The 16999-nt window shown below is 37.7% G+C and overlaps 1 protein-coding gene across 7 annotated transcripts in view; it reads left to right on the forward strand.

The window, feature by feature from the left end:
• The window catches only part of LOC148957069 (NAD kinase-like), a 234783-nt gene that overhangs the window by 94604 nt on the left and 123180 nt on the right, over positions 1-16999 (forward strand). For all 7 annotated transcript variants that reach the window (XM_089088508.1, XM_089088481.1, XM_089088473.1 and 4 more), the window contains one exon: positions 7878-7961. In XM_089088508.1, coding sequence (XP_088944634.1) covers positions 7878-7961 — 84 coding nt within the window. The remainder of the gene's footprint in view (positions 1-7877; positions 7962-16999) is intronic.

A 16999-nucleotide genomic window follows, 5' to 3' on the forward strand; every position in this document is an offset into this window, starting at 1 on the left:
ACCCTTTCGGGGTACTTGCAAGACTGCAAGACTGCCTTTCGGGGTACCTGCTAGAGTTGACCTTGCGGTCAACTCTATTCCCACTTGAGGAGTGGCGCCCCTCGAGGAAATTATAGCCTAGTAAACGACACAGCATTCGCACGGGATTCTGACTAATGGACAATTTTTCTAGGCTTGGTATGTTTTGACGGGCGTCATTGGGCTGAAAAACCTCTTTCTAGCTAATTTATCTATTCTGGATTGCCTCCCCGTAGTAGCATAATAATTGTAGGCATGAATATATAATGAGTCGGAGGTAATAGGCTTGAAACTGTCTGTGCCGGATTTCGACTCTTGTTGATAGAAGAGCATCGTCAAGTGCTGAAAACCATGTTGTGACCAAGATGGGCCCAGGATTGTACAAATCCTCCGTCCATGGTGGTCCCAGGGACTTCTTGCTGTTTGGTTCTAAGCTTGCTTAAGCACTTTGGTACAAATCTGAGAAGATATGTCATCCCCATCCTACACTGGTATTCAGGATCATTGCGTTTCCTGAGGACAAAATAATTTCAATGATTTGAAGAACATAGAAGTTGAAACTTGGAATGTTACGAAGTTGAAAAATGACTATCGTATGGACATTTTGACTGAAGAATTCAGACGATTCGAACTGGATTTATTAGGAATTTCAGAAACTCATATCCCAGGGGTAGGAAGCATGAAATTAGGTGATATAGAATTTGTTTACTCAGGCAGGAAGGGTGGGGTACATAGACAGGGAGTAGGGCTCATCATGAATAAGGAAGCTGCTAAGTCTTGTTTAGGCTGGGAAGGTATTAATAATAGAATACTAATTGCTCATTTTATGACTAGAAAGTTCAGGGTATCAGTTATAGTAGTATACGCCCCTGTAGAACCGACTGACAGAGATACTAGTGACTCAGATGAATTTTACTTACAGTTACAAGAGCAAATAGACAAGGTCCCAGGTGGAAATATGATGCTATTACTGGGAGATTTTAACGCCCAGGTCGATAGAAATAGGGATAGATGGTATCCTAGCCTAGGTAAATTTGGTGTAGGAAAAGAAAACAGTAATGGATATAGACTTTTGTAATTTTGTAGTTATAACAATATAGTTATAACCAATACGGTGTTCTGTCATAAAATGGCTCATAAGTTAACATGGTATTCACGTGATGGTAACACAGCAAACCTTATTGATTATTTTATAGTAAATCGAAGACTGGCAGGATCAATACAAGATACTAGGGTATATAGGAATGTTGTTACTGATGTTAAAAGTAAAGATTACCATCTAGTAGTGTCAAGGGTTAATTTAAAGCTGAAATATCGGAAGGGTAACTACCTCCCGGGAAGTTATGATGTTGGTAGACTCCTGGATCAGAATTTTAGAAAAACTTTCCAGGAACAGTTGAATACTAAACTTGAGAGTTTAAAACTTGGTAATGTGGAAGATGGTTGGAATAATTTTAGAAAAAAAATTTGTGAAGTTGCTGAAGGTGTATTAGGGAAGAAAGCTAGAACTGCAGCTAAGAATACTAGCGAAAAAGCTTTATGTTTAACAGAAAGGAGAAATGACTTTTACAAGAATTATCTGAGTGATAGATCATATGAAAGAAAACAAAAGAAATATAAAAAAATGGAGAAAGCATTAAAATATAAACTAAGAAGGTGTGAAGTGGAGACCATGGATAAAATTGTCGACGATCTGGAAGATGCAGCTAGACGGCATAATAGTAAAATATTGTACTGGCACGTTAACAAATTGAGAGGGAGTAGTCAATCCGGACTTGGCCCAGTTAAAGATAGGAATGGGGTGTCAATTAGTTATAAGGAAAAAACTAAAGAGAGATGGGCCGAACATTTTGAGAATTTGCTTAACCAAGATAGAGTTGCAGGAAAAGATATAGAGGAAAACGAAAAAGTTTGTGATCCTTTGGATGTGAAGGAAGATTTGTTTCGTGAGGAAGAATTAGCGGCAGTACTAAAAGGGTTAAAAACTAAGAACTCTCCAGGTGCTGATTGGGTGGTAAGTGAGTTTCTTAAATATGTGGCTCTGAGGTTAGAAATAAGTTAGTGAAAATTATCAATATGATTTTTGAAAAGGGGAAGTACCTCACGATTTTAGAAGAACTTTAATTAAGCCACTTTATAAGAAAGGTGATAAAAGTGAGTGTGGTAATTATCGAGGCATTAGTCTGATCTCTGTAGGTAGCAAATTAGTGAGTAGGTAGTAGGTAGTGAATTGAAGTTATCAAGTATTTTACAATTTTTTGTATAGGTTGCATCAAGACGCTGGGTAACTGTAGGACAGAGAAAAGTCAAGACAGATAGTCCAAGTACCCTCAGATTTTCTGTACCCTTTTCCAGTCGTTAGAAGTACCTAACGATTTTAGGAAAACCTTAATTAAGCCACTTTATAAGAAAGGTGATAAAAGTGAGTAAGGTAATTATTGAGGTATTAGTCTGGTCTCTTTAGGTAGTAAATTACTTAGTAATATGATACTTTTTAGACTGAGGGATGCTGTAGACAAAGTTTTAAGAGAAGAACAGTGCGGTTTTAGAAAAGGTAGAGGATATGTCGACCAAATTTTCACTCTCAGGTTAACAATCGAGAAGTGCCTGAGTTGTCAAACACCTTTGGTCCTCAGTTTAATAGATTATGAGCAAGAGTTCGATTTTGTTGATAGAAGAGCCTTAGCAAAGGTCTTATCCTTGTTAATCCTTGTATGGTATACCAGAAAAATACCTTAAAGTGATTAGTGCTATTTATGAGAATAACACTGCTGCGGTTAAGGTAGGAAATGAGGTTAGCAGCTGGTTTTTTATTAAATCAGAAGTTAAGCAGGACTGTGTTCTATCCCCCTTTATACGGATTATTTTGATGGAATTCGTTGTAAGGAACACAGGAAAGGCAATGTGAGACCACGAAATCAAATGGGGAGGAAAAAGTCTCCTGAACTTAGATTATACTGACGATTTACGCATCCTAGATGAAAGTGTGAGCAAAATGAATGAAGTTTTAGAAGTTTTACGAGTTCAGGGTCCTAGAATTGGTTTGAAAATTACTGTTAGGAAGACTAAATCACTAAGACTAGGAATAAGTGAAGATGAAAAGGTGACGTTGGGTAATGAAAAAATTGATCAGGTGGGCAGCTTCTTTTACCTTGGTAGTATTATTAGTAAAGATGGTGGGAGCAGTGAAGATGTTAGATATAGAATAGCCAAGGCTCAGGGGTTTTTTTCACAGTTAAAAAAAAGTCTGGAAGAATAGGAAGATAAGTCTGTAAACTAAGATTGGAATATTAGAAGCTACAGTGATGACAGTGGTCAAATATGGCTCTGAAGCATGGGCGCTCCGAAAAGCGGATGAAGATTTGCTAGATGTTTTCCAGAGAAATTGCTTAAGGATTGTTCTGGGTACCCGGCTGACTGACCGTATTTCAAACAATAGGCTATACGAAAAATGTGGTTCAATACCGCTCTCTAGGGCTATCATGAAAGAAAGGTTGAGGTGGCTAGGGCACGTTGTGTAGATGAAGAATGACATATTGCCGAAGATTCTTCTTTTCGGCCAACCATGTAGGGCTAAACGGAAAGCAGGTCATCCCCGTCTGGGGTGGGAGGACGTCATAAAGAAAGATTTAAAGGAAATGGGAACTTCGTGGGCGGGTATAAAAAGGGAGGCTTTGAATAGATTGGGGTGGAGGAGGAGCGTGCGTAGCTGTGTTGGCCTTTGGTGGCTTGGTGCTGCGGTGAGTTGTTAGTAGTAGTAGTAGTCGTTTTTCGGTCAGCTGGACGAGGACAGAGACTACAACGCTGGCTTTTGTGGCCAGAACATAAAACATCGGTCTATTGGACACAAACTTTTGAAGTTCTCAAGGAAGGGAGTTGAAGGATACTTTAAACATCAAATGAGACTTCGTTGGGGATAGTCCCAACTATGTGAGGATCTGCTGGCGCTGAATCCTCTTTTCATCACGCCATATTTTATTGACAAGAACTCCTGTGTTTACACTGGCAATATCCAACATTGCAAAGAAGATTGCAAGTGCCCAGCGCTAACAGCGACGGCTGGTAGTGTAGTTGGTATATTTCTGATCTAAACTGTCAACGCCAGATTTATGTGCGTTGTAAAACTCGTCTATCTCGGGATGGCCTGAGTTTGTATCTATTATGTTTGGGTTTTGCACTGAAGAGATCAAAGCTACTTTTTTTTCTTCTTTGGCAGATGCGATGCAACAGTCTTCTTCTGGGCAAACTCGAAGATCGAGGAACCAAGTTAACGATCTTTATGCAAAAGAAACGCTGCTGGAATCTTGCGCTTGTTCTTCCTGAGAGTTCCAACTACCCTGGGTGACCCTTGCACACCAGGTAATTGTTATATTATATCGAAGGAGCGAACATTTGAAGTTGGCGGTGGCTGCTTAGACCGTTTAGTTTTGCCATCTCTACCGAGAAATACAGCTATGGGGTTCTTCCGCCGCCTTGCATAAGGAATGTCCTCTTCGTCCACTATACTTGAGATCTGGGGTTCCTGTACATCTAGAGAACTAGTTTGACGGGCTTCTACGTCTTCTTCTTCGTTAGTTTTGCCTCCTATGACATCTTCTTTGACGTTCTCTTCAAACTGAAAATCAGGATCCCTATCAAGACCTTCATCTTCACTCATTAGATCGGACAGATCTTCTGTTTCAAGGAGCTTCATGACTTCTTCCTCAGTTAGTTGCTTGTGACTACTCGTTTTGACTTCCTAGAAAAGTAAGGAATGAAATGGAAAGGCAGAGCAAGGTGAAAATATTCACCTGATTGGCAACAAATAATTTTGGACGAGTAGAAACCCTATATTTTCTACTAAAAAGTTTAAACACCATCAGTATTGGTATATAAGAAAAGATAAACGATGGAAATAGTACAACTACAGTTTCCCTATCGAATAATAGCGATTCAGATTCCCTAACCGCCGTTTTCAAAACATTCGACTTAATAGTTTCCGTTTTCTTGTTATGTAAGTGGTTGGGCGGGGTATTGCCCCCTTACCTTCTTTCTGGATAGACGCTGGAAGTTCACTGACTCACCAAATATTTTTCGCGTGGTGTTCGAAGATTACATGGAGCTACGATGGCGTAGCCTCATGGGTTATTGAGAAATATATAAAAACAAAAGCACGTGGGGTAGTTTTTAACCCCATCCGACCAGTTAAGGGTTAATGAGTGTTATAATGTTTTTCTCATGTTTTTGTATATTGAGGTTTACGTTACTTCAGAAGAGTCGTTTTGCGACAATACTACTTCTGTAACTTTAAACCAAAAGAGCAAGGCGTTTATGTAATTGGATTTGCTAATTTCAGATTTTTCCATTCACCAAGCTAGAATAACTCAGGCTTTTTCTTAGAAAATTATTTGGATATGCCTAAAAAATGGAAACTTTCACCAATTTTCATTGGTTCTTTATAGGTTTTTCAGTCTAAACAAAATGCAAAGCAACTTTCAGAATGTCATTCAGAAGGGGAATGAAGTTGAATGTACGCTATTTATCTTTAGAAGAATTGTCTTCTTGCGTTGAATCATTAAACCGTAGGACTGCATAAAAATAACAGACAAAACTTACACAGGGAGGACACACACACACACACACACACACACACACACACACACACACACACACACACACACACACACACACACACACACACACACACACACACACACACACACACAAACAGATACACACAGTCTCTCACACACACTCCACCCCACACCCACACACCCACACTCACTGTCACCCTGTCACCCAGTCACACACACACACAGACAGACAGACACTAAGACACAAACACCGCCACACTCCGACACTCACACACACACTCACTCAAACACAGACAGGAACACACACACACACACACGCACACACACACATAAAAACACACACACACACACAGACACACAGACCAACATTACAACAGTAAAACCGACAATCAGCAACCAAGACCCAATGTCAACAAGTAACTCAGACGCACAGACACACAGACACACAGACACACAGACACACAGACACACAGACACACAGACACACAGACACACAGACACACAGACACACAGACACAGACACACAGACACACAGACACAGACACACAGACAGACAGAAACACAGACACACAGACACACACACAGACACACAGACACACAGACACACACACAGACACACAGACACACAGACACACAGACAAACAGACACACAGACACAGACACACAGACACACACACACAGAGAGAGACACACACACAGACACACACACAGACACACACACAGACTCACACACAGACACACACACATACACACACAGATACACACACACAGACCCACACACAGACACACACACAGACATAAACACACCGACACACCAACTGACACACACACATACAAACACAGAGTCTCTAACAGAGTCACAAAGTAAGACTCTCTGTGATAATCACACACAGAGACAGACACAGACACAAACACACACACACACAGAGACACACAAAGAGAGAAACTAAGAGATACATACACAGACACACACAGAGACACACACACAGACACACACACAGACACACACACAGACACACACACAGACACACACACAGACACACACACAGACACACACACTGACACACACTCACACACTCTAACAGACTAAATCTCAGACTCACAGACAGACACTAACAAAGACACACACACATAATCACACACAGACAGACACACAGACTCACACACAGACACACACACAGACACACAAACAGACACACAAACAGACACACACACAGACACACACACAGACACACACACAGACACACACACATACACACACACATACACACAAACAGACACACACACAGACACACACACAGACACACACACACAACCACACAAAGAACCACCCACTGACCAACACCAAGAAACAGCCACAGACACACACACAGACACACCGTCAGACCCACAGAGTGACACACAGACATAAAGACAGACAGACAGACAGACATAAACACAGACAGAAACACACACATAAACAAACAAATAAACAAAGAAAGAAACACAGACAGAAACACAGACAGACACACAGACAGAAGAACTCAGACTCAATCACAGACACAAACAGAGAGAGACACACACACACACACAGACAGACTCACAGAGTGACACAAAGACACAAACACACACAGTCACACACAGACACACACACAGACACACACACAGACTCACCCCCACACACACCCCCAGACACACACACACACACACACACAGACACACACACACACACACACACACACACACACACACACACACACACACAAAGACCCAAGAGCAGTGACCACATCTGGCCCAAGAGCACCTTATATTGATACTCCTGATAAACCTTGAAATTACAAGATGTTAAATTAGGAAGAAACTCGAACATAACTTTAAGAATATACATACCCAAAATAGGTGCCATATGTGGCCGAAACCGTTTTTAGTTGACTTAATTTTAAGAAACCTCAATTGTAGTCGATGATCTTGTATTCCATAAAACTATTCTTAGTCTTTTGCTAATATCTTAAGAAAATGATTTATTTATTATGTTATTTTATTATCATAAAGCATTATTAAAATCTTTACGCTGCTCGATGATTGGTGTGTTTGTATCAAACAAGCCTTTTGTAAGCCAATCTAACAAGGGTCCAAGTTTTACATCTTTTAAGTCCTTTCATTCAAGCACTTGAAAGATCTTAACTTTGTATGGTCACAAAGTTGATCGTATAAAGAGGATTGCTATGCCTTCGTTTTCTTATGTTAGAGCTGTTATTTTTCAGGATGCAAAATAATAAAGTTAATAATTTTTTTTTGTCTGTGCAGGAGGACGAGATCTCTGAATGCACCAAGTCCCATTCAGCAGTTCGGACCATGCGGACGGATTATGAAAAACTCTGCTATGGTCATGTAAGTTTTTTTCTATTTTACTTTTGAGAGCAGAGTTGGATGCGAATCCCGTCCACTGTCGTATTTTGCAGTGTTGTAAGTCAATTTTGTATTAGATAATTTAGTTCAGTAAAACTAAAATCATTTCCCATGATCTCTACCACAATACTTTTGAATTAGATTTTCGTAGTCGCATCCTTAGCTGTAACCTAGCAAGGAACGACTCACGGCCCATAGTAGCCAAAGGACAAAACTCCAGATTTTTCCCATGTGCGATATATAATTTATCCTTAGTTCCGATACATATGCTTGCGGGGGTATATTTGTACTCCTTTATTTAACTTAATCCAATTGAACAGCCATCTAAAATAGAAAGAAAAAGATCGAGCATGAAAAAGAACAATTATACTTTACCAGATTATAAAAAAAAAACGGTTAAAGATCCTCCATTTATTTAACAACGAGTTGTAAACAAAGAGTAGACAGTACCCATCAGGATTCTTTGCATAATTTAGAAAACGGGGAAACCACCCCCCTCTCTAAAAAAGGATATGATCTTGATGTAAATTACACCATTGAATTCAGCATGTCTGAGAATCCGGTAATATGGTTTTCTTGTTCCCGTATTAAAAAAAAAACAACACGAAGTTTACCATTTTTCACGAGAATGATGGTTGAAGATGAGCATGGATTTTCGTTCTTTCTTTATTGTTGTTTTTCTTCTTTTTTTTCATGACGATTATGTTGAATCGGTGCTTGTAAAACATTAGAACTGAATCATTCAAACGGAAGTTCGAAGTTTTATTGCCGATTTATAGCCAGCGCAATACTGCTGCCTAATTAAAGATTGAAGTGGGCTCAATGTATTATTTATTCTTTTTATTCACCAAGGCACTTTGTATGGAAGGGTTTGTCGTAGAAACTTTGGAAGGAGCTTATTCGATTAAAAGTTCTAGTGCCCTTCTTGAGGATCGAAAGGGCAACCAGTCCCCTACCACGCCTCTTTATTCCACAAAGACAACTAATCAAAATTTGAGATAGCCATTTTGCCCAGCATTGTTGAAAGGTCAGTGACTATGTCTCATGGGGTGTCCACCCCCCATAGCCTTTGGTGCAAGGGTTGTAAGTAATGCAGTTCGCCCGTTGATTACATATAGTATTTGTTACCGGGAAAGAGGGGCATGTTTGACCCTTGGTGTCCAAAAAGGCCCAGGGCACTCATGTGAAGCTTTCAGGCAATGTTGAGGTGAGTGTTGAACTGAATCAAAACGTACTATGTGCATGCAGGTTGCAAAAGGGCATATCTTAGGGTATTGAGTTAGAGTTTTCGGGAATGACGAGGGGATGATCATTTGACCAAAATTCAATATGTGTACACTACTACTACTGCTACTACTGCTTCTAATAATACTATTACCACTACTAGCACTAATACAACTAGTTCTTCTATTGCAACTACTACTAAGGCTAAGGATATTAGGTTTAAAATTCCAGGTAATGTTGAGAGGAAAGTTAAACAAAACATCAAAATTCAGTATGTGCATACGGATTGTCAAAAGGGCTTTTCATCAATATATTAAGAACGGGTTTGAATATCAAGCTGAAACTTCCAGAACATGATAAGGGGGTTGTTGAACTGACAAAAAGGCAATATTTGTATACTGCTACTGCTGCTAATACTACTGCTACTACTACTGCCACCACTACTCCTACTTCTACTCTTGCTACTAGTGTGATACTAGTAATACTAAGGTTAAGAGTATTAAGAGAAAATTTCAGGGAATGTTGGGAGGACGTTGAACTAAATCAAAACACACTATTTGCTTGCAGGTTGTCAAAAGGACTCATCATCAGCAATGTCACAGGAACTGCTTAGGGTATCAGGTTGAAACTTCCAGCATATGGGGGGTGTTGAAAAAAACGAAACAAAAGATGCTATATTCATGCTGCTATTAATGCTTTTACAAATACTGCAACTATTGTCACTACTGAAGCTAAGGTTTTAGGTGAAGCTTTCAGGGAATGTTTTGGAGATGTTGTTCCAAATTAAAATACACTATGTTAATGTCAATTACCAAAAGAATGTATTAGCAATATTCCAGAAACGGCTTAGAGCATTAGGTTGAAACTTTCAGGGTATGCTTATGGGGAATTGGAATTCACCAAAATGTACTAATTGCATGCTTAATTACTACTACCGCCACTAGTATTTTCGCTACTACTGAGGCTAATGGTATTAAGATGCAACTTCCAGGGAATGTATAAGAGGATCATATCAAAACACCTAATGTGCATGCAGGTTGTCAAAACGGTATATAAGCATTATTTTAGGAACGACTTTGAGTATTAAGTTGAAATTTTACAGGGCAAGTTGAGGGTTGATATTAACTAACCAAAAGGCACTATGTGCATTTTACCACTATTGCTACTACTACTGCTGCTGCGACTACTACTTCTGCTGAGGCTAAGGGTATTAAGTTGACACTCTTAATCTTGGGGAATATTTAGGTGATGTTGAACTAAAACAGAACAAACAATGCGCATTCTGGTTGCCAAAAGGGTGTATGAGCAATTGCACAGGAACATCTTACAGAATTAAGTTGAACTTTCAGAGTATGTTTAGAGGGATATTGAACGAACCAAAAGACACTCAGTGCATACTGCTACTTTTACTTCTGCTGCTACTTCTGCTATTACTACTACTACAACAACTACTACTGAGGCTAGGGGTATTAAAATGAAACTTTCAGGGAATGCTTATGGAGATGTTGAACTAAGTTAAAACACACTATGTGGATGAAGATTGCCAAAAGGGCATATCATCAATATCCCGGGAATGACCTAGGGTATTAAGTTAAAACTTTCAGACGATATTAACAAACCAAAAGGCACTATTTGCATACCTCTACTGCTACTACTACAAATGTTACTGTTACTACAATTAAAGCTGCTACTAGAACTACTACAACCACTGCTGCTACTACTACTATGACTGGTATTACTGCTTCTACTGCTGAAGCTAAGATTGTTAAGGTAAAAGTTTAAGGAAAAGTTAAGTGGGATGATGAGCAAAATCAAAACATATTATGTTAATGCAGGTTATCAGAAGGTCATAACAGCTATATCTCAGGAACAGCTTAGTATTTAGTTGAAACTTTCAGTGCATGTTGAGGGGGATATTGAGTTAAAGTGTGCTATACGATGATGTACAGATCTGTCATCAAAATTATATCGTATTGCTTTAATTCTGGACAATAAATTATTCGGTTGGTCACACCTTCCTGGCAAATATCATCCTGCCGACTTGTTATCCCGGCCTGAGATACTTGAAGAGTGTCGTCCTCTTGAATTTACGGAAGAAGAGGTAGAGTTTGTAGTGGCTGGTGCTGGGGTCAAAATAGATTATCTAGGGTTAGAGTTACCAGAATTAGCTAGGCTTCAGAGAAGAGACCCTGAGGTAAGAAGAGTCATAGAGTATCTTGAGTCAAAGCATTGCGCAAATAATTCTTTAAATAGCACCCACGTCGGGATACGTGGTGCCAAGACCGGTGAGAGGGTTGACGTTAGTCGACTGAGAGGCCAGCTTCCAGGTTATAAGGAGGAACCTGGAAGGAGTGTAGCACGTGGTACTGAGGCTGGTGAGAGGATTGACGTTAGTTGACTGAGGGGCCAGCAGAGAATAGTTAAGGGGATCCTGGATCAGGAAGGCCTGAACTTGGCGTGGAATGAGGTAGGTGGTAGAAAACTGAGCCGTAGAAACCCTGCAGGTAGCGTGCCTATTTAAATTATGATCAATTTGCAGAGAGATATGCAAATTTGGGTGACAGTTTCTTTCACTTTTTTTAATTTTTTATGTTTTTTTTTGTTATTGGATAGGAGGCGTTGGCATTGAAAAGGGTACCCTAAACATCATTAATTGACATGCCAAGTGTCGTAGGGGATTATGTAATATATTTATTACATGAATAGTTACTTATGGGGGGATATAGGTCTGATGTAAAGATAGTTAATTATTTGAATTTTCGTTTTTGATAAAATAAATTTAGGATGGAAAAATTTGAGAATGTGTGTGCATAGAATGTTTTTTTCTCAAATGATAGAACCAACCTTTGGTCAAAGTTATGATTTAAAGAACTCCTTTTTGTGTCTTTTCATTGGATACGGCCGGTCCGATCGAAAATGCGTTTTGTCGGCCAACAGAAAGAAAAATTTACATATTTTGGTTGGTTTGTGAAGCCTAATCTTAAAGAAATTAAATTTAAAGAAAAATTAAAGAAAAAAAGTGCCGATAGAAAGAGAAACTGAATAAGATCTAGGGACATTTCATGAATCAGTTATGATTAAATTTGAATCAGAACAGAAAGGTAGTTCTGAAATTAGAAAGCTAAAAGCCAAACACTGTAGAACTTTCTAGACCTAGTATGGCTAGAAAGAGAAGCAAGCCAATGAATATGAGAGGTGTTTACAAAGAGTATCAATAAATTGAATTTTTTTTTAAATTTTCCTTCCGTTTGCAGTCAGTTGAAATCTCCGTTGATCTACTTTATTTTAAGGAAAAATTCAAAAGGTTTATTTTAAGATTGGTTAAAAGCTTGTTAAATGAAGTTTTTTAAAAAAATGAATTGGGAAATTAGTGTGACAAATGACTTGATTTCGATCATCGAAATATTTGAAAAATCCTCATTTTTTTTAAAGAATGGCTTTGTTCAAAGATACGTTTTTGCTGTTTTATTTTTTTTATGTCTGTTAATCTTTTTTTTTCAACAAGAACAATGCATTTGATGCTTAGGTGTAGGGTCTGCGAATTCTCTGAGAACAAAGTGCAAGCGTGACTTAATATAGTGACATTTCAATTTGATTATTCTATTAAAATTGTTATAAAAGTGATGAGTGAACATAAACTTCCATGACTGAAGAAATCTACAATTTGAATTAATCATGCAAGACCCATCAGATGACCGATGATATGACATTCTCTGTGAACAATTTTTTTCGCTTCCGTTCTACTCTTAAAATCACTAATGTCAGTATAAAGCGCCTTAAGTAAAAAATTCGAAGGTATTTGAAAAATTATTTTCGATTAAAATAACTTTGAAACTGGGGGAGGGGGGGGATCTGTAAACTTCTGATAAAGAGAATTTGGGTTGTTGACCGCCGAGCTTTAGGTCTAGATAGTGGGTTTTATTGTTTATTCTAGATAGTGGGGTTTATTGGTTGTTGGTAATTTACAATGTTTGTATTGTAGATAATGGGTTTATTGATTTGTTGATATGCAATTATATATGAATCTGAAGCGTTTTAGTTAGTTCCTGTCTTGTCTTAATGCAGTCAAGCTCTTGTCTCGTATTTGCTTTGTATAGTAAACACATAGTTTATAGAAAGAGACTTGTAGTATCTCCTTTTACGAGAACCCTTAGCTCTGAAGGCCTCGACTTCACGCTTACCAGTACAATATTCAAACTTTAGATGTTTATCGATGTAAACCAGTCATCACCAGAAAGGTGTAGTAAAGAGAGGTTTACATTATAATTACTAATAGTACTATTATTACTAGTGCTATTGCATTTACTGCTGTTATTACTAAGGCTAATGGTGTTACTTAGGGTGACTGTTGTGGAGGATTTTGGACTAAGTCAAAACATACTATTTACACCCAGGCTATCAAAAGACGTATCAGCAATATCTCAGAAATGGCTTCAAGTATTAAGTTGAAACTACCAGGTTACGGGGAGGGGACGTAAACTAGCCCAAAATGGCACAATCTGAATCCTATTACTGCTACTACTTTAATTCTACTGCTACTATCACTACTACTACTCCCAATGCTCCTACTATTACTTCTGCCACTATGACGACTACTATTGCTACTACTAAGGGTATTAGTAAAGCTTTTCAGAAAACGGTGAGGGCGGGTTTGAACTAAATAAAAACACGCTATGTTTGTAAAGGCAGTCAAAATGGTACATCAGCTATGTCTAAGGAAATACTTAGAGCATTAAGGTGAAGCCTACACGGCGTTTTAAAGGGAACTTTGAACTGAATCAAAATACACTGCGTAAATGTGGGTTATCAAAGGGTTGTAACAATATCCCAGCCAAAAGCAAAACTTTAGGGTACTAAGCTAAAACTTTTAGGGATACTTATATCACTACCACTGTTGTTACAACTTCTACTGCAAATACTTCTACTATTGATCTAAATCAAAACAGTTTAGGTACATATAGGTTGCGAAAATGGCTTAGGCAGCATATCTTAGGACTTGAATAGGATTTAAAGTAGAAACTTTCAGGGGAAGCTTGTGTTGCTTTAAAACTAAATCAAAAGGCACTTCGTGCTTGCTCGTTGTCAAATAGGATGCATCAGCAATATCTCAAGAACGGCTGAAGGTATTAAGTTGACACTTTCAGGGCTACTACTATCACTACTTCTGCTACTACTATTGAACTATATCAAAAGGGTTGAGGTACACCCAGGTTGTCAAAATCGCAGTGATACAATGTCTTAGGGACTGAATAGGGTATTAAGTTTTTATTTTTCAGGGAAAGTTGAGGAGGAGTAAGACTAAATCAAAAGGTACTATGTGTATCCACAGTGTCAAAAGGGCATATATGCAATATCTTAGTAACATCAAGGGGTACTATGTTGGAACGCCAAAAATCATGCAGATTTTCAACCCTTATGTTTAATTATTTTTCTCGTACTCGTCAATCTAAAGCATTATAGAACATCAATTATTAAAAATTGCTGCAAAACTTTGTCCTAATATAAAATGTGAGCCAAAATCGGAATTAAAAAAAGACACGGAAAGATTTAAAATATTCTTTTCTTGGCCAATTAAAAAGACTATGTCAATTGAAAACGAACGCAAATTAATTTGAAAAGACTTTTTAAGTAAAACAAGTTTTCAAAGAAAAGTAAAGAGCTACATTAAACCAAACATGAACATGGTGATTTTTTCCTTTTTTATAATATAAGAAATAAAAACACGTTGCTTGAGATAAGGATTCTTTTCGGTAAAGTACAAATTATGTTCTGGTCTTTAGAAAGCACACAGAACGTTAGCCCTACTCCTTTTATTTTCGGCTCGTTTTGAGTTTGACTTGGTTATTTATTGTAATTTCTTTTCGTTTTGGGTTTCATTTATTCATCGATGGTGGTTTATGGTAGTTTTGCGATTGAAAAATTATTTGACTATTTTTGCTCATATTTGGTTTAATGTAGCTCTTTACTAATCTTTGAAAAACATTTTTGTTGAAAAGTTTTACAAATTAAGTTAGTCACAAAACAGATCATGCCCCAAAAAAGTGTCAATTGTTGCCATTTTGTGCCACAAAAATAGTTTTGGCTCGACCAATGTCAAAATACTATAGAGCGAAAACCATGAGATGGTTTTTTGATTTTGAAATATTGAAAAGCTATGTACAGAACCTCTCAGTTACAGTGGATCGTAGTGATGCATTGGTCACTCAACATGCACACAGTCAATCTGAAATGTCTATTTGTTATATAGAACGGTTATGCATTATTGCTTAGTTGCACGCCAGCTCGTTGAGGAAGAGGGGTCAATGGATCTTTCTCTGAAAAATCTAAAAACTTCATTTCGAGGCCCACATTTTCTAGCTTAGCATGGGGGGTCCTTTGAATCAATGTATGGGTGGCAAGTCGGATCAGATTTACTCTCTGACCTTCCTTCATGTGGACGAACATTTTTGCCGAAGCATTCAAATCCTATAACAACTAAAGGAAGACATATACAAGTCCTCAGTTAGAAACACTGTATTTTCTTTAGAAGGAAGTTTTCATGGGGAAGGGACATTGCTATGAAGGGGGCGCCGGATTTCGCAGCATTATTTAAAGAAAGATCAGAAATTATATATAAAAAAAAACAAGTTTTTCATCTGAAAGTTAGGAGCAACATCAAAACTCAAAACGACAGAAAACATTAGGTATATGATTGGGTTCACCCGCTAGTCAATACCTCGCTCTTTAAGCCAAAGATTATTTAGTACTTTCATAAGAGCTATTTATTCTAATTAACGGCATTTGTGATTAAGGGTCATTTTTAAAGAATTGGAACAAAATTTTAACTTTAGCTTAAAGAGCAAGGTATTGACTAGGGGGCGAACACCCTAATATACGTATTAAAATATAAGAATATAGAAGTTCGTTACGTAAGTTAATTCGTAAGTTACGTATATTTATTACTAATAAAAAGGTTCATAAATAAAATTAAACAGGTTTCGAGAAAGCCATTTAACCAAATAAAAGCAAAATTAATATGCAAATTTTTTTGTAATTATTCATGTACGTTGAGCCAAAATCAAAACCTCCATTAATTCAAAAACACTCAAAATTAAATATAAAAAACAAGTTTTTTTTACTGAAAGTAAGTAACGATGTTGAAAATTAAAAAGAACAGAAATAATTCCGTATAGGAAATGAGCTGTCCCCTCCCCAACGCCTCGCTCTTAACGCTAAAGTTTGGCTTTCTCACAACTCTATTCTTTTTTAAACAATGAAAAACTTTAGCGTAACGAGCGAGGCGTTGAGGAGGGGACAGCCCCTTTCATATACGTAATAATTTCTGTTCGTTTTAAGTTTTAACGTCGTTCCTTACTTTCAGTTAAAAAATCTTGTTTTTTTTTTTTATTTAATCAAATTAAGAATGAACTTGAGTTAGAAAAAAAAAAAGTAAAAAGTGTTCTCAAATGAAATTAAAGTTCGACATTGAGAATGAAACGAACAAAAATCGTTGCGTCTATCAAGGGGACTGCTTCCTTCTCAACCCATCGGTCTCCACACTAAATTTTAAACTTTCGTCCCAATTTTCTAAGGACGACTGCTGAAACACAGGTGCCGTTGAATTTAGGAAGTGTTTTTCAAAACACTAAAATTTTAGCTTAAAGAGCGGGAGGTTGGAGAGGGGGTAGGTCCCCTGATAAACAGAATAAGTACTGTCTGTTTTAAGTTTTAATGTGAATTTCATTTGAGAAAACTTGCTTTGTTTTTAGTTTAATATATACAAGATTATGTATGTTAAAGCGTATGTGGAGATGACT

This window comes from Artemia sp. Qi Xiang Cuo, chromosome 1, assembly GCF_049724085.1.
Source record: "Artemia sp. Qi Xiang Cuo chromosome 1, ASM4972408v1, whole genome shotgun sequence".
NCBI classification, from domain to species: domain Eukaryota; kingdom Metazoa; phylum Arthropoda; class Branchiopoda; order Anostraca; family Artemiidae; genus Artemia; species Artemia sp. Qi Xiang Cuo.